The 17,586-nt window shown below is 31.5% G+C and overlaps 2 protein-coding genes across 4 annotated transcripts; one reads left to right on the top strand and one right to left on the bottom strand.

Annotated features, from left to right (window-relative positions):
- Positions 1–279: 279 nt before the first annotated feature.
- Positions 280–7,068, top strand: LOC129871140 (vesicle-associated protein 4-1-like). Of its 2 annotated transcripts, XM_055946025.1 has the most exons (8): positions 280–532; positions 1,197–1,267; positions 1,623–1,704; positions 1,823–1,941; positions 4,621–4,698; positions 4,782–4,901; positions 5,001–5,077; positions 6,833–7,068. In XM_055946025.1, exons 1-7 carry the CDS (start codon positions 400–402, stop codon positions 5,064–5,066), a joined length of 669 nt encoding a protein of 222 aa, XP_055802000.1. In that variant the 5' UTR covers positions 280–399; the 3' UTR covers positions 5,067–5,077; positions 6,833–7,068. The 2 variants fall into 2 exon arrangements, with proteins under 2 accessions (XP_055802000.1, XP_055801999.1); XM_055946024.1 differs by lacking the exon at positions 6,833–7,068 and having other exon boundaries at positions 5,001–5,236.
- A 174-nt stretch (positions 7,069–7,242) lies between these two features.
- LOC129871139 (cyclic nucleotide-gated ion channel 4-like) lies at positions 7,243–14,750 on the bottom strand. 2 transcript variants are annotated; one of them, XM_055946022.1, is made up of 8 exons: positions 14,023–14,750; positions 11,996–12,211; positions 10,844–11,157; positions 10,271–10,379; positions 9,558–9,794; positions 8,704–8,790; positions 8,403–8,545; positions 7,243–7,699 (listed from the first exon to the last, which is right to left on the bottom strand). In XM_055946022.1, the coding sequence occupies exons 1-8, from the start codon at positions 14,599–14,601 to the stop codon at positions 7,327–7,329; spliced, it is 2,058 nt and encodes a 685-aa protein (XP_055801997.1). In that variant the 5' UTR covers positions 14,602–14,750; the 3' UTR covers positions 7,243–7,326. The 2 variants fall into 2 exon arrangements, with proteins under 2 accessions (XP_055801997.1, XP_055801998.1); XM_055946023.1 differs by lacking the exon at positions 11,996–12,211.
- Positions 14,751–17,586: the final 2,836 nt, after the last annotated feature.

Raw genomic sequence — 17,586 nt, 5'->3', positions numbered from 1 at the left:
TGATAAATTAAGATTTTTTTTTATTTTTTATTATATCCTCAATTTATTAATATTGAGTTAATATCTTTGAAAAATATAATGAATAAATATATTTAAAATTTTATCAATTAATAAATGTAAAATGATAAACTCACTATATCAATTATTGTTTTCTTATCAGATGTGTAAAATCAAAATTTGATAAGTAAAAAGACACGATGAAGTATATATTTATAAACTTGATTTGACTAGTTGATAAGCTTACAAAAGTCCATAATATTACTATCTTTTTTTTTTGACATATAAGTCTTCCAAAAATCTAAATTAAAGTCAACTTTTAGCTCCACCTAAACGACAACATTCATTCCCCTAAATTTGTTTATGGCCTGAGAATTGGAAGTTATCATCGGAACTCCACCAATGGCTGCCGCCGACCACCGCAAGCGACAGCAGTCCGACGGGAAACTCTGGTGGCTTTGCCCCTTCCCTAAATCTATATTTCCGGCTAAGCGTCGGCTCCGGCTTGATCCTTCTAGCAATCTCTACTTTCCTTGTGAGTCATCACTCCTAAACCCTCCTTTATTGCATTTTAAAGTCGTTAGATTCGAAGAAATTGCTATTGTTTGAATTATTCATAGTACGAAGAGAAGTAATTTGGGCTCAAATTCTGTATTTTTGTTTAAAAAATTCATTTCATATGTAATTTTTTTTTATTCAGAACTCATAAACTAAAAATCTTAGCTTCCCCTCTGATTATTTACTAGTATAGGGTGGAGTATTAAATACTGACAATCAAGTGATATATATGTAGTTGGAGTTTTGATATTTGTAAAGCAACATGGTTTTCTGCCCATAAGTGAAAGGAAAATAACCTTTTTTTTTTGGATAACCTGGTGTCTGGGCCAGCTGTCCCACACCTCGAATAATTCCATGGGATATCTATCACCTCCCATGAACAACAGTTACATCTCTGTCCACCAAGGCTAGAACAGAGGTGAAGAAATCACCTAGTGTTTTATCAGTGCCGGGAAATGAACCTGAGGCCTCATTGTGCTCAACCTACTTCATTGACCACTAAAATGATTTTATCAAGGAAAACATTTTCTCTTGTACCAAATAATATTATTTTCATGTTTAATGCAACAAAATTCTGTTTTATCTATGTAATGTTGACAATGATAGAATGATGGTTGCTGTTTTACTTTTGTGTTCTGAAGATGAACCGGGAAAGCAGGCGAAGAGTGCCATAAAGATTAAGAACAAAAGCAAATCTTATGTAGCTTTCAAGGTAAACTATTTTTTCATATTTCTTATTTTTGCAACCTTTCAAGCTTTTGGTATTCATAGCAAATGCAAGATTTTGAATTTTTGATTTTGGTTGAAACGCAGTTTGAGTATGAGGTGCCATTGTTTTTGTACCGGCTTTACCATTTCTGCATCACTTTTGCGTGTGGTAGCTTACTGATTTATAACTTGCTTAAGTTATAAAATTTTTGATCTTTCTTGCAAAATTCGATTCAAAGATATTGTATTGTTATCTTAACCATTAATCCATATGGATGGTAAAATATAATTAGTGGTTTAAGCTTCTAATTCCTTTTTGAATTTCTAAGTAAGTTTCTGGTTCCTTTTGAATATTTAAGTTTCAAACTACTGCACCAAAGAGCTGCTACATGCGACCTCCCGGAGGTATTCTTATACCTGGCGAAAGCTTGATTGCCACTGGTATAAATCTTTCCTCACTTTTATTTCAATTAATTTTATATCCTATTTGTTTTGAGAGGAAAACGGATATTTGCTTTTACATCTTCCATTTGTTTTTTATTATGTATCCGGCTGACAGTCTTCAAGTTTATTGAACAACCTGAGAACAATGAGAAGCCTATAGATCAAAAGACCAATGTAAAGTTCAAGATCATAAGTTTGAAGGTGAAAGAAGGAACTGATTACGTACCTGAGCTGGTAAGTTAATCAAACTTCTATGTCTTGAAAATGGCAAGTTTCTCTATTAGACCACAAATTCTGTAGGCACCATCACTGTTTATTGGCTTGTATGCATGTATACTTTCTTCTGTTACACATTAAACTTGTTACTGACAGAATCTTGTTTATTAGTTATCCACTTCAAAGCAAATTTTCAAACTTGAAGGAAATGAAAATCTCCAGATGGAATTGTGTAGATCATGGGTTTAAATGTACTTTGTATTGGTAGTCATTAAGTTTCTTGTTTGCCTTTCTATTCCATGTATCTTCTTTGGGTAGAATCCAAATCCAATTTGCTCGAAGATATTTTAGAATCAATGATTAAGAAAAATAAGCTTTTGTAATCTTCAGTGTTTAATAAACAGAGAATTTTTTTTTTCATCAGATACTTTGAATGAAAATAAGAGAGTTCTGTCAAAGTTATCAACTGAATATTCTACGGATTGCTGGTAACCTGGCACATTGAAATCTTGTTAGATGATTGTTTCTTTCTAAAGCCATTAAGGGAGAGTTCAGTATGAAGGAAAATGTTTCTTGAATAATGTTTTCTAGAAAAATAAGTGAGTTTGTTACTTATTTTCTTATTTTCGATATGGAAGCAAAAAATATTATCCTAAAAGTATTTGTATATATATAATCTAGACAAATACTATGAGAGTAGGGGTGTGGGATAGTGGGGATGGAGGCTAGAGGGTGGGGTGAAGATGAGGTGTGTTGAAGAGGGGGAGTACACAATCTTGTGGAACTTATTTTTCCTACTTTCTTTGGGGAGGTCATCTTCCTCATTTTTAAGGAGTTTGTTCCTAAAGAAAATGTTTTCCAAAAAATTTGACCAACCGAAGATGGGAAAATCGGAAAACATTTTCTCCATACCGAACACACCTTAAGGGGTCGTTTGGTGTGAAGGATAACACCAAATAGTCTTGGGATTAAATTATAGTGTCACTTAATTTGTTGTTTGGTTGGCAAGTTTGAGATAACTTATCCCGGAATTAATAATTAGTACCAGGATAAGATATCCCTCCTTTTGGGTGGTATACTAATCACAGGATAATTTATCCTGGGATAAAATAAGTAAATGACAAAGATATTCCTTTAAATCCTTTTTATACCTCACTTTTCACATCCATATATATTTACATTATTTTTAATACCATATATAACAACATTCACAACCTTCATTCCTTATTTTTATGATAATTCTTCATATTTTTTGTATTTAAAAATTACACTATATAATATAATTTTTATTTATAATTTATTTGACTAATTCTTATGTTTATTTATATTTTGATTTCTCATAAATCATTTTTTGCTTTAACAAACTTAAAATGGAAATTCTATTTTAAATTAAATAAGAAGAAAGTTTTGTTTTTAAATACATACGGACATCATGAAAATGCACACATAAAAATATTTAAGCTAAAGAAGATGAAAGTTTTATTTTAAGACTAAAGCTTGCAAAGAAAATATAAAAAACTAAATAAAGTGAAGGGTATTTTTATAAACAAACAAAATATTCTTAAAATTTATGCAATGCATATTATTTTGAATACAACAAACCAAACACTCAATGAGAAACAATCTCAGCATAACTTATTCCATCATAACTAATTCCAACATAACTTATCCATCATTACTAATCCCATCATAACTTGTATTCAAACCAAACGACCCCTAAATATATTAGTAATTTGTTAGATGAGGTTACAAGCTCTGCAGTTGATGCCCTTTAGTTAAGAGAACAAATCTGTTTGACCAACAATGTAAAACTAATTGGTGCTGGCTATATTCATATGGTGTGATTTCTCTTCATCTTCCATTCACTTATTTAGGAGGAGTTCTAGCCACTTTTGTTGGGGTTCTAGAAAAATGTTAATTGCTGTAGAGGCTTCTTTCTGTAGGTGATGGCTGAAACGATATTTTCCTGATACCTTCTTTTGCTTAAAGAATTACGAAGTTGCAACAAAAGAGATGCTTTGTTTGTATCAACTCGTTCCCAGAATAGAAAATTCATTGATGAAATTTTATAGAGATGTGTTTATAATCATAGCTAAACCATGACCTTTCCCTGTCTGTTGTCTACATATTCATGTTGTTCTTTGCCAGGGAAAAGCGATGTTGGCGATTTCTACAATGAAAAAAGTCTTTGACATAGAGGCTTAATGTGAGGTTTTTTTAATGATAAGTTTCTTTGCTAATCTCAGTAGTTTAATCAGCTAAACATCTTAATATTTGCTTTTATGATGAACAGAGTGCGCATTACCGAGATTGAACTTCTCAAAACTTAATGATATTTAGTTGCTTTTGCATACGAAGTATAAATTTCCCACCTCCTCTATTACAAAAAATGAGAAGGATTACGATTTCATACATAACCCTTCTTTCAGTCATATTTTATTTTCATTCCGAATATCTATGATTCTTTTTTCCTTTCATCATCATGCAATATTCTTAGGAGAGTAGTCTTGGTGCAACAGTAGAACTATATTTGACCTGGGTGCTATTGTTGGAAGAAAACTTTGTAATGTAAGAGGTAAATCATAGGTCACAACCAAAACTAAAACGTGGGATTCTGTTACCCTTATGTCGAATATCTGGTCTTTATCGAAGCAATAGTTCTTAGTGTTGTAGCACTCATTGGCTTGTTTTATGCAGTTTGATGAACAAAAGGATCAAGTCACTATTGAGCGTACTCTAAAGGTGGTGTTCTTGGACCCTGAAAGCCCTTCTCCAGTAAGTGTTGGACATGTTATATTTGTTTGTTTGTGCATGTGCTAATGTGCAATCTCAAACCAAATTAATTTGAATGATTAAAGGCACTGGATAAACTAAAACGACAGCTGGCCCAAGCTGAGGCTGCAACAGAAGCTGACAAGAAACCTCCCGTCGACACAGGTCCGAAAGTTGTGGGAGAAGGTTTAATAGTAGATGAATGGGTAAGTGTATCTGCTGTTTGTGTAAAGAAATGAATCATTCTATGTCCTGGCCTATTTCATTCCTCTAACAATGTGTGTTCTGCTCACTGTGCTTTATAGAAGGAGCGGAGGGAGAGGTATCTTGCTCGGCAACAGGTTGAGGCAGTGGATTCAGTAAAGCAGTAGAGGGTGTTTATGTAAGTGCATCTTTTTTCCAGAATAGCAATGTAAAATCAGATCCACACTTTTTATTATTGCCTTTCTTTGGATTGATGGTGTAGTAGGGCAATGCAATGCTTCATGTAAAGAAGAACAATGAGTGGAGATTTAAGATAATATAAGATTAGAAATAATTATATTCGGGAAAAGATACAAGTATCACACAGAATAAAATGAGAGACATTAGATTTGAGATGTTCTACAACATCAACAACATACCCAGTAAAATTCTATGAGTGGGGTCTGGGATGATAGAATGTATGCAGGTTTCGAGGTAAAGAGGCTGTTTTCGAAAGACTCTCGGCTCAGATGCAATAATTCTAGATACAAAGAAGAAAATATTGTGAGTCACAATGAAACAGTTCAAAGTCTATCAGAAGGGGGCAACAATCGTAACACAATACACAACATATTAGGATAGAGTATTGAAAACAATAATGGTGGATATCAAAAACAAGAACTACAGTTATACAACTAGTAAAATGGTAAACACCAACCACCCTAATCAAGACAAACACTACAATACTTACTAACCTTCTAACCTAAAACGCATTCTCCACATCCTCCTATCTAAGGTCATGTCCTCGGTAATCTTGAGCTGAGTCATTATGTTTTATCACCTCTCCCCAATATTTTTTCAGTCTACCTCTGCCTCTTCTCATACCCTTTATAACCAACTTCTCGCATCTCCTCACTGGTGCATCCATACATCTCTTCTTCACATGTCTAAACCACCTCAGTCTCACTTCTCTCATCTTTTCCACCACGAAGCATACTCCCACCTTATTCCGAATATCCTCATTTCTAATCTTATCGCTCCTAGTAGGACCACACATCCACCTCAGCATTCTTATTTCCGCAATATGCATCTGCTGAACATGGGAGTTTTTGACTGGCCAGCATTCTGCTCCATATAACAATGTTGGTTTAAACATGACTCTATAGAACTTACCTTTGATTTGAGATGTTCTACATAGACCTCAAAATGTACTGACTTGTGAGTTCAGAGCACTGTGATACTTGAGAGGCTTTAAAAAGATGATTTGCTAGAAAGTAGTTGTCATGTCTACTCAAAAGATTTCGATCTCTTCGATTTCATGCGTGTACTTAACAAAGAGAACACAACAGAAGCAAAATATCTATGTGAAAAATAAACAAATTTCATAAAATTTAGGAGGAAGATACTTCATCTTGCTCTCAGCACTATAAGGGGTCGTTTGGTAGAGTGTATAAGAATAGTGTTGTATAGGGTGTATTAATAATGTTGGAATTAGTATGTGAGATTATTTCTAATCTACTATTTATTTTGGTGTATTAAAAATAACATACATCGCATAGTTTCTAAAAAAATATTTGTTTACAAAATACCCTCCACAATTTTTAGTTTGTACTTGTCGGGGGAATTGTCTTTAACCATGTTGTATTAAAAACCCTTATATTACTAATACCGTGACTTGCTATTTATTAGAAATACATAGGATACTACCATGTTGTATTAAAAACCCTTATATTACTAATACCGTGACTTGCTATTTTTTTTTTTTTTTTTTTTTTTACTACCAGATAGGGTGTTGTATTAGTTATATACATAGGTTAAAAAATTGTACCAAACAAGAAATTAATTACTAAGACCAATGTATGCATTATTTTCTCTAATATCTTCTACCAAACAACCCCTTGGAGGGATAGCAGATAAGTATATAAAATTTGCTAATACTAATGCATAAGGGCAGGTTACTCTGAAGCAGCTGCTGCATGCCTGTTGCTGGAGCAATGAATTGCAGGACTTTAAGAAGCACAGTTTTGAGCAGGGAAAACTTTAACTACTAAGTCTGGTCCAGTTTATGTGACCTTATTTCCTCTTTAGTCTTAAAATGAGTTGCCTTTTCTAAATTTAGAAAGCAATTCAACTTTAAACTTTCTATTTTGCCCTTAATCATAAGCTTTTACAACCACACAAATGTTATGATATGTTTAAGACCATAGGTTTCAGAAAACTTTTTTTCTTTCTTAAATTGCGTGTTTTGTCGAATATGAATTCACATAAACTGAAACGGAGGGTTTACTTCATACCACATTAAAAGACAACTTAACATTTGTGCTTTGAAATGAACGGATCATATAGAGGGAGGGGAATGTAAACTAACAAGAACATTTCTTTTCTCATAACAGCAAAGAAAACATACATGCTCCACACGAGCATTCGTTTTTGTTGCTCTTTTTTTTTTTAAAAATCAAAATCATCCTGATTAGGCTTTGGTGAAGTGAGCAAAGCCGTATAAAGCCTGAGCCTGTCCTCTGTTAACGAAGAACATCGAGACAACGGTCGTCTTGGTCGAATAAACGACAACGATGTGAGTGTCAACCGGTGTCTATATCTCCTCCAGGCCAACTGAATAGCAACAGCTCCCCAAGTTCGCCATCCTGGAGAATAATACCTGGCGCTTCTCTTAACTTTTTCGTTCACAAATGTGTAGCGAAAATGTTGAGTGACATACTTGACATCGTCTGCTTCGAGGCCAAACGCTTCTGTGGTCTCAAGAGTCACTAGTGACGATGAGGACGGCGGTAGACGCTCCACGAAAGGTTTCCGGAGGCACCTGTTGGGAAAAAAAGAAAGAATGAAGAAAACAAGATTTAGGCTTGAAACATGTCAAAAATACGAATTAATACTGTTGTGGAATTGAGTGCAAATAGTTTGATAGTCTGTTTATCTAAGTTTTTAGGAAACAGAAGTGCTTATTTTAAAAATTTAAGGTATTCGGCCAAAACTTTGAAGAGAAAAAATAAGTGCTTTTAACCAGGAGTTTCTCGGATGCTGAAAAAGTATTATTTTTTCTCCAGAAAGTACTTTTAGAATTTTTGACTTAACACATATTCTTGTTATAATATTGGCAAAGGAGGACTCAATGATTATTCGTTCACTAGAAGCAAGAAGCTAAAGATTTTGGTCGATAGGGATCTCGTAAAAACTTTTTCCAATGACTGATATCATTTCTCAACACCAATAGCTAAAGGGCTTGATACTATCACTTGAATTTGGAACCTACATACTGATGTTTAGGGAATATAATCAGGTGCTATGATTTTATTTTAATGATTATCGCAACGTCATAGCAGACGAGACTATCAATCTCAGAGTGAATAAACCTTTTATGTACTACCAGAGACTATCAATCTCAGAGTGAATAAACCTTTTATGTACTACCATAGTTTTCTAGACCTGTTTGTTAAATTAATTAGCCAAATACAAACAACTACTCTCCGAAATATGAAATATTTTAAATCAACTGTAAGGAGTACCATGAGAGAAGTTCGTCACCACTGAAGTTTCCGGGGCCTAACATGCAACAACTTTTGACACCGTCTCGTAGTACTTGACTGCTCTGCAGATGGCCTCTCACTATGAATAACATTCTCTGAACTGGATCTCCTTCTCTTGTTATCTTTCAGAAAAAGAAAAAAAAAACAAATGTATAATTAAATGAAATCGTGGTGTCTAGGTTAGTTTGTGGGCATTTCGATTAATTCTATGACATATCTGTTACTTTCCACCCGCAACATGTTGTGGGGACACAAATATTTATATGACAATTAAACTTACTGTTTCCCCCTTTGTAAAAATCAAGGACTTGACGCGATCACATATGTTCTCCAGGACCAAGTTATCCATATGTTGAAATAAAGGAACCTGAATAAATATGTGCAAAAAATAATTAGTTTGGGCAATATATATGTTGAATGATTCTGGCCCAGATAAGTTGAGTTGATTGCATAAATGACCACTCAATTTTTATTTTATTTTTGTAACCAAAATAACATAACTTTGCTCAAATATCACAGAAAGTTACTATACTATTTTTATATTACAAGAATTATTCAATTTCCCCTGAGAATCACAACAATTCAACAACAATAACATATTATTATATTTTCATAAGTGGAATTTATAGACTTTTGTTTTCATTAAGTAAATTAATTGTGTGACTTTTTTATTTTAAAAAAGGCTTAGTAATTTCCATAACAATACTTTAATAAATAAACTCGATCGATTTTTTCGTTACAAAATATAATTTAATTACTTTAGTTGAAATAACCAACACCACCCACATTTAGGCCCGTTTTGTTATTTAGTCCCTTTTCGAACTAAGAATACACTGACTAATCAAATTCCAGAAATGGGTACGTATTTGTACTACAAGTCCTTAAAAATCCAAGTATTAATACTTCTTTCTTTTCAACTTATTCGACCGGTTTTGACATAGATATAAAATTTAAAAAAATAAAGAAGAGTTTTAAATCTTCTGATTCTAAATTAAAAATATGTAGAATATATCAAAATAATTTATAATGTTATATAATCTTAAACATGTTACATGAAAAATATAAAACTAAGAAGTTGCCACAAAAATAATATTTTTTTAAACAGACCGAAAAAGAAAGTAAGAGAAAGTTTACCTGTCTAACCAAGTCCAAACAAAGATGATATTTGATGTCTCTTCTAAGGCCCTCAGGAAGGTTACTTATCATCTCACATTCATCAACTCCTCTTGTTGCTGCAAATGTTTGCCTTTCATAATTTCTGACTCTTTGCTTGAATCCTTGAGGCAACCTTCTTCTCCTCATCCACCATTCTACATTTCTCATCTTTAGTTGCATTGCTTGTTTCTTTGATGTTGTTGCATGCAAGAATACCTTCACAAACATTATAATTACTATAATATGAGCATGATATATACAACACCGTTACGTTGTTTGGTTGCTGATTAGGAAGTGAGTTGTTTACGTATTAAAGTTGGTATAGTAGCTACTAATATATATACACTATACTCCTATGTTTGACAACTTTATGGTGTTTGGTCATCATTTTATAATTCTACAAAAATAAAACATGTAGTATATGTTATGAATCAATTTAAGTATTATTTTATGCAAGATATATAGAAGATGAAATAATGAAATCCTGCTTAAACTAATCCTACATACGTAACTATAACCAGCAACCAAACGACCCCTAATAACATTTCATGTTCTCTATTGTCAATGTTAGCAATGACAGAGTCAGAATTTACACCAAAGCAATTCAAAATTTAAAAATAAAAATACACTAAGAAGTCAAGAAAATTCAAACATATTTCTTGCATATATGCATGTATGTTTAGGAAGATTACCTTGATATTACCAATCAACATGGTGACCAGAAGTAGACCAGTAGTGAGAACAATGATTATGAATACATCTTCCAGCCAATCTGTTGTGCTCTCCAAGTTGCCGAAAGTACTGCATGTAGTATAATTAACTCAAATATTCTGATTTGTTTTCTTATACTAAAGTGACAAGAAATATTTATGTTCTGCATCAAAAATACTGAATTCAGAGATGAAAATAATGTCTCCACAACGCTACATCTGCCTTTGATTGCTTCAACTAATGGTTATTAAGTGAGACGTTTAAAAGATAGATCAAACACAAGTGCTCCTATGACTAAGACTACTAAATATTGTTTTTAACAAGTGTACAAATATTTCAAAAAAGACAGATAATATGACTGAAGGTTGGGGAAGGTTATTTAATGGTAAGAGAGGGTTACCGTACATACAAAAGTCATTCAATTCTTCTGAAAACTCTCTCTTATTAATCGATCAAATAGTATAAAAAAACGTATCCTATTTTGTAGATAGGCAAGGAGAGTCGCCTTTTAAATTAATTAAGTAGATCATAGAAGAAAGTAGGTACGTACGTACCTAAGAGTCATGAGACCCCAGAAGATGGGAAATAATATTTTCTCGAAACGATTCTCGTTAGTAACAAGTTGAACAGTCCATTTATAAACTCCATAATCAAAATTGTCTTCAGAGGCTAGACATGTTGATCTTGCAATTTTGGTCTCTCCCCAGATGATTCTACTTTTATGCTTTACCAAACTACTTGTTCCATAAAATATTTGCTCTTCACAGGCCAACATTCTTAGGCCACAACCATTTGTAACTCTGCACTGTTCTTTCAAACATTTTGCTGCCCTTTGGATTCCTAGCAAGTACCAACATGCTCCCACTGCCTGTGTATATGCCCATGTTTTAGAGTTTAATTTTTGTTTATCGTCAGTATAAAAAAATAATTTATACGGTCAAATTATTGAGAAATTAACCAAATGCCCAACTACATACATATACTTCATAGGGGTCCTATTACCTCCTTGGGCCATGGCCAGAGCTACAATGGTACCAGGGTGGTCAGTTGAATATCCTTTGTCGAAAAATTATAGGATTGTCAGCTGAACATTTTTTTGAAATAAAAAGGAATGAGTTGGATTAGATATTGAGTACTTTAGTGTGGGTTGGATTTGGTTTTAATTTAGTTCAGGTTCTAAATTAGTGATTTACCTTTTTTTTTAAAAAAAATAAATCAAATTTTCACATCATTAATCCTCATCAAATAATGCATAAAATTAAAGTGAACTATATATATAAAATAAAATGACTTTTAACAGACAAAAAAGTAAATAGTGAACCTTGATGGTTAATCACCCCAAAAGTTGAATGACCAGCCAGACAATCAACTATATCAAACTTACTCTATATATTAATTATAAAAATCAATGTTAATCTAATTTAATTTTGTTTCAAAATATATCTAAAAATCAACGCAAGAAATGTAACACCTTTCGTTCATTTTTACTTGTTCATTTTGAATTTTTACACATTCTTTAAGAAATAATGATCAATATCTAATCTTGAAATATGATTTAGAAAATAAATAGTTAATATTAAGGATAAAACAGAAAAAAACAATTACTTTTTTTTAATATGTTCAAAAGTGATATGTAAAAATAAAAATCTATTTTCAAAATATTAAACAAGTAAAAATGAACCAAGCGAGTAAAATAGTGTACTCACATGAGATGCAACAAAATAAGCAATCAAGTTAAGAGCAATTCCCCACCAAACAGTGCCAAAAATGTATCCAGAGAGATTCTGCATGCGTCGTAATAGGCAAACGGAGTGATAAATTTTGGGCAAATACTGAAATAGAAACATTATTAACAATACTGTCATCACTGTTGTTGTATATCCTTTCTCCAGTAAACTTGGAATTCCTACCCACATCACTATCTGCAAACAAATATTTTATTAATTAATAATTTCTCAAACTTCAAAAATTATACTTTTTCTAATTTAGTATTTTTTTTCTTTTCTGATAATTTTTTAATTCTAATTTTTCATGTGACATATTTAGAGGACTACAAGATTTAGTTTAGGATCACAAAATTTAAAATCTTGTTTACTTTCTTATTATACTTTGTGGCATATTAAAATTAGATAAATAAATTAAAACAGAGGAAGTAAAGCTATTTTATGTTAATAAAAATATGGATACTACTATTAATTGAGGTAATCTTTTTTATTTTTTTATTATTATTGTTGGTGTTTGATCAATTAAAATCTTGCGGCTTCAAGAGACATTTTATGCATATCACTATCAGAAATTCAAGTTTAGCAGCCGTTTCTGTCCTTACATATATTTTAAAAAAATATAAAATACTATGAAATATGAAGTTTGAAAATTATCCTTCCATTTATTTTTATTTGTCCACTATACATTATATACTCAACAAGTATATACTCAACAAGTTTAAAAAAATAAGCAAGTGTCTTACGCCTTCAAATTTGAGGAACCCATGTTTTTTTTAGTTATAATAGATTATAGGAGTAGTTATTTTTTAAAAATAAAATAAAATACTATTGAATACTATTCATATCATCAAAGGACGTGGTGCAGTAGATAAAACTGTTCTTCCCTTAACCAGAAGTCTCGAATTCGAGTTCTAGGTATGAAAAAAATCCTTGGTAGAGAGTCTTCCCCTGAATGGCGCCCTATGCGACGCGAATCCGAATTGGTCGAACAGTGACAGAGCCAAAATTTTGACTAAGGAGGTTCAAAATATAAAGAAGTAGACACACGAACTAGTCGAAGGGAGTTCGACATCTACTATATATACATAAAAAAATATTTTAACCACGTATAAATAGTATAATTTTCTGTTGAAGGGAGTTCGGATGAACCCCCTAACTCCAAGGTGGTTCCTTCACTGACTTTAATACGGATATTGAATATCGAAAGAGAAACCAAAAATAATTGTTTATCAACACTTTTTATTAATTTCAACACTTTTATACAAACACCTAATTACTTATTTATAAAATTAATCTCAGTAACTAGAACTATTTTTTAGCACTGTTTATATTCTACTTTTAAACATCTAACCCAAACGGGCTCTGAGTACTGTTGATGACTCAAAAGCTTTTTTTCAAGAAAAAATAGACTTGGGAGACATCCGTGAGGTAGACTACTCATCATTAAATTATCGTACAAATTTGTTTGAATTCCTCTTTTTGGTTCACCTTTGTGAGTACAGAGAAAAGCCTATTGTTGCGGTTAGAGGTGGAGTCAGAATTTAAAACTTATAAATTTGAGACTCTAGTCCTATTAAGTTAATGGATCCTAAAAGTAACAATTTGAGTTTCTAATAATAATAAATTCACACATATTTAACAGATGTCTTAAAAATAATATAGAATTTTGATTAAGCTATTGAATTCGACTGAATTGATAAGGCAATTGTATTCTAACTTAGTCCCGACAACTCAATAAAGTTATCACTGCGTGCATAAGAAACAACGGCCATGACATGCATGCCTTTTGTCTTCTTTTACTAACGATTTCCTACTAAAATACAAAACATGCATCACCATTTTATCGTCACGACATTGTACATACCACAAAAGAAAAATCACATCATAGTAGCATCAATCTAGGTTTGTTTTCTTTAATTCTTTTTGTTTAGCTTATATTGCATCGATCAAACATCTAGACAAAACATTATACAATTTATTAGTCAATTATATGTATTCAACAAACGCACCTGAGGTAAAGGAAGGATGACAAAGAGATCGAAAAAGAAACCCTTCTTAGATTTCAAGTATCGTAAGGCCACAAAACGTCGAAGACTCTGGTCATGATGTAGTCGAGGACGACTACTATTTATTCGATTATCATCCATTTCATCATCGTAAGGACGTGATTTATGCATCTTAAATTGTAACCACATGTTCCATAAATGTAAAGCATCGGTCATGCACCGAAGAACCATGACCGTTACCGCGAACCAACCGTCGATGAAGAGACACATGCAACTTTCGCTTATAGAAAGGGCGTAGAAAAAGAGAGGATCCACGAAAAGCCCCATGGCGCATACTAATAAGAATACGCGGTTCCATTCTTGAACCCAAGGCGCTCTAGGGTCTATGACTTTCCAAGAAAAAAAGTCTGTTAGTCCTCCTCCTCGATCACGACCATGACCACAACAAATGTTGTAGTCATTAGAATTATTATCTTCTTTTTCATCATTTTCTATTTCTTCAAGGTTATCTTGCTCTTCCTTGTCCTCGTCATCGTCATCACTATAATTATTTGATAGTTCAAGTTCATGATGACTAGTCATTAATTTTTTTTTGTGTGCGCTATCTTTTTCTTTTATGGGATTGGGATATGGAGAAGGGTAATTTATTTGGTGAAAGAAATGTAGTTGGCTTTGGGAAGAGAGAAAGTTAATGAAGAAAATATACGCACTGATATTTTTGGAGTTGGGGGGGATATATAATTTGAAACAATAACAAAGAAGAGGACATAAATTATTGTAGATATGGGAAGAGCATAAGATGACAAAAGTAATAGGAACTTCCATGACTGCCCCTATGTAATTACAATGATACATAGCAAGAAATAAGTTTAAAAAGTAATCAACGAACTTGGTTTTTGAATTTTTGAAATTAATATTAATGATTTATAATTTATTAATTTTTGCAAATTACTGCATAATTAAGTAATTTTAAATTTTTAAATTTTTTTGCAATAGATGAAAAAACACTTCTAATGGGGACAATTCATTTATATCGAACAAAGATCGAGGGAATATTATTTTTACCAACTTCGAGTACTGTTGGCTATCTGATGGAGACATTAATATGGGACCAAATAAATTCTTTTGTAAGCTAATGTATGTAATTTACGTAGCTAAGAGGCATTTAACTTTTTGGAGAAAAGGCATACTTTGTGTAACTTTTGTTTGTCATTTAAAGTACCTTTTGTAACTTTAATTTTTTTGTTAGCGCGCTTTATTTTGATCCTAACAAGTAATAATATAACACTTGTATCTCAGTATTTTATTAACGTTTTAAACTTTGGACTGCATCATGTATCTTGCTTCACTGCCCCTCTACTTAAAACACACATGCGAAACACACATGCTATCGCATGTGTAGCGTTTTTATATTTTGTGTCATCAAAACGTTACATGTGTCATAAAAAATAAGGTAAAATTACAATTCCTTTTGGTCCAATTTATAGGACACAACTTTTTTTGTTGGTCAATTTTATAATGAATGATACATTTTTATATTTAGTAACAATTTAAATTTGAAATGCTCAGTTTATCCTTAATAAGATGATTTATATAGTCACCTAAACATCTATCACTTATTTTAGATCAAAAATTTCAAAAGTAATTTTTTTACGTAACTCTATGCTCAGCCAAACTAGATCATATAAATTGAAATGAAAAGAGTATTTGTTATGTCATGTTTATAAAAAAATATTGAGAGTGTTGTTCTATATATAATTTAAATTCGAAAAGTAACAGAAAAAAATGTGGTGGTGGGGGGGGGTGGGGTGAAAAGGGGGGTAATTTAGGAATAAGAAAATAGATAGGGGTGGGACAAAGAGAAGTTGAGTAGGACAGGTAGATTGTGGGGAAGTTAGCAAAGGGGCAAAGGTCATATTCATGAATAAGTTTGAACAACACAGGTTCTTCGCACTTTCCCTCCTTTTGTTTGTTTCTTAATCAATTATTATACCAAAGAAAAATTATATATGTATATGCTACAAATATTACAACTTTCTTCGTTTAAATTTTTTGTTTTATTTTTATTTGACACAAATTTTAAAAAGTAAAAAAAAAAAAATTTTAATGACAGATATGTCAATTGGCATTAATGACAGATATATCAAAATGTACTTTAATTATTGTAATCTTAAAAATGTCATTAAAAAGTTAAATTTAAAAAATTGTAAAAAAAAAAAGAAAGATATTTTTTTAAAATAGATTAAAAAAAAATTAGGTAAGTAAATCGAAATGAATGGGATACTTGTTATAGTTTCAGAATTGAATCACTTTCTTCAACCAAAAAAAGAAAAACAAAGAATTGAATCACTTACTAAGGAAACACAATTTACGTACACAGCCGTCATTAACTTGAACTCATCATCCCATATTTCTTATCCATCAATCTTATGAAATATATATATAAAAAAATATTATTAATTTTATTTCATTTTGTTTGTCTTAATATAATTCGATACAAAGTTTTAAAAATAAAATAGATTTTTAAATTTTATGATTTTAAATTAAATATGTGTGCAATATATCAAAATGTTCTTTGAATTTTATGATTTTAAATATGTCAGGTAGGATATTGAAATGTAAAAAGTTACTAAATATAAAAAATGATATTCTTATTAAATATTATAAATAAAATAATACAAACAAATTAAAATAGAAAGAGCAGTATATCCCAACTTCTTTTGCTACTAGTAGATATGCCTTGTCGTCTTGGGCTATGGAAGTTAAAAGGTAGAAAAGTATTGAAAACACTCTTGAAATTAGTGTGAATTATTAGTTTCTTCCCCAAATTATTGTCAGTCTTAAAAAAACTCTTTTACTTGATTAATTGATCTTAAATACACTCCTGATCTGCCATAAACTCTTATAAAAACGTGAGACTGTTAATAAAAAATCGAGAGAACGGAGGGAATATGAAATAGTCACTCATAGGGAAATGAATATTAGTAGGCTAGAGATTTTAATTAAAAGAGACTTTTGAGTTATCTATTTGAGGATATAGGACACAAGTTTTAAAAATTGGGTAAAAGGGACTCTAGTATAATTAGGTATTAATGAGTTATGCTAATTTAAAAAAGAATATTTTTATACACCCCAAAGTTTTGTTATTTACAAATAGGTCCAACATATAAGAGGGTTGTAAAAAATACCTAAACAACTTAGGGTTGTTTAAATATCTTCTGGTTGTTTGAACTAAACAACTTTTGATTGTTTAAACAACTTCTGGTTGTTTGAACTAAACAACTTAGGGTTGTTTAAATATCTTCTGATTGTTTGAACTAAACAACTTTTGGTTGTTTAAATAATTTTTGGTTGTTTAAACAACTTTTGTTGTTTGAACTAAACAATTTAGGGTTGTTTAAATATCTTCTGGTTGTTTGAACTAAAAAACTTTTGGTTGTTTAAATATCTTCTTGGTTGCTTGAACAACTCATGTTTATATAAACATTTACAACATATCCTCTCTTCTGTTCTCATCTGTTTTCATCAATTTTTTAATATAGTTTTCACAATCAAATCGGAGTGAAG

This window comes from Solanum dulcamara, chromosome 10 (assembly GCF_947179165.1).
Source record: "Solanum dulcamara chromosome 10, daSolDulc1.2, whole genome shotgun sequence".
Taxonomy (NCBI): Eukaryota; Viridiplantae; Streptophyta; class Magnoliopsida; order Solanales; family Solanaceae; genus Solanum; species Solanum dulcamara.
This window is presented reverse-complemented; position numbering and strand designations above follow the sequence as displayed.

What these genes read in the sequence shown, in the direction of transcription:
- LOC129871140 (XM_055946025.1), top strand. Translation starts at nt 400, where the DNA reads ATGGCTGCCGCCGACCACCGCAAGCGACAGCAGTCCGACGGGAAACTC. An exon ending in TAGCAATCTCTACTTTCCTT is followed by an intron (nt 533 to 1,196) that starts GTGAGTCATCAC and finishes TGTGTTCTGAAG; the next exon opens with ATGAACCGGGAAAGCAGGCG. An exon ending in CGAAAGCTTGATTGCCACTG is followed by an intron (nt 1,705 to 1,822) that starts GTATAAATCTTT and finishes TCCGGCTGACAG; the next exon opens with TCTTCAAGTTTATTGAACAA.
- LOC129871139 (XM_055946022.1), bottom strand. Translation starts at nt 14,601, where the DNA reads ATGACTAGTCATCATGAACTTGAACTATCAAATAATTATAGTGATGAC. An exon ending in TCATCCTTCCTTTACCTCAG is followed by an intron (nt 12,212 to 14,022) that starts GTGCGTTTGTTG and finishes ATTTGTTTGCAG; the next exon opens with ATAGTGATGTGGGTAGGAAT. An exon ending in CTTATTTTGTTGCATCTCAT is followed by an intron (nt 11,158 to 11,995) that starts GTGAGTACACTA and finishes GCATATACACAG; the next exon opens with GCAGTGGGAGCATGTTGGTA.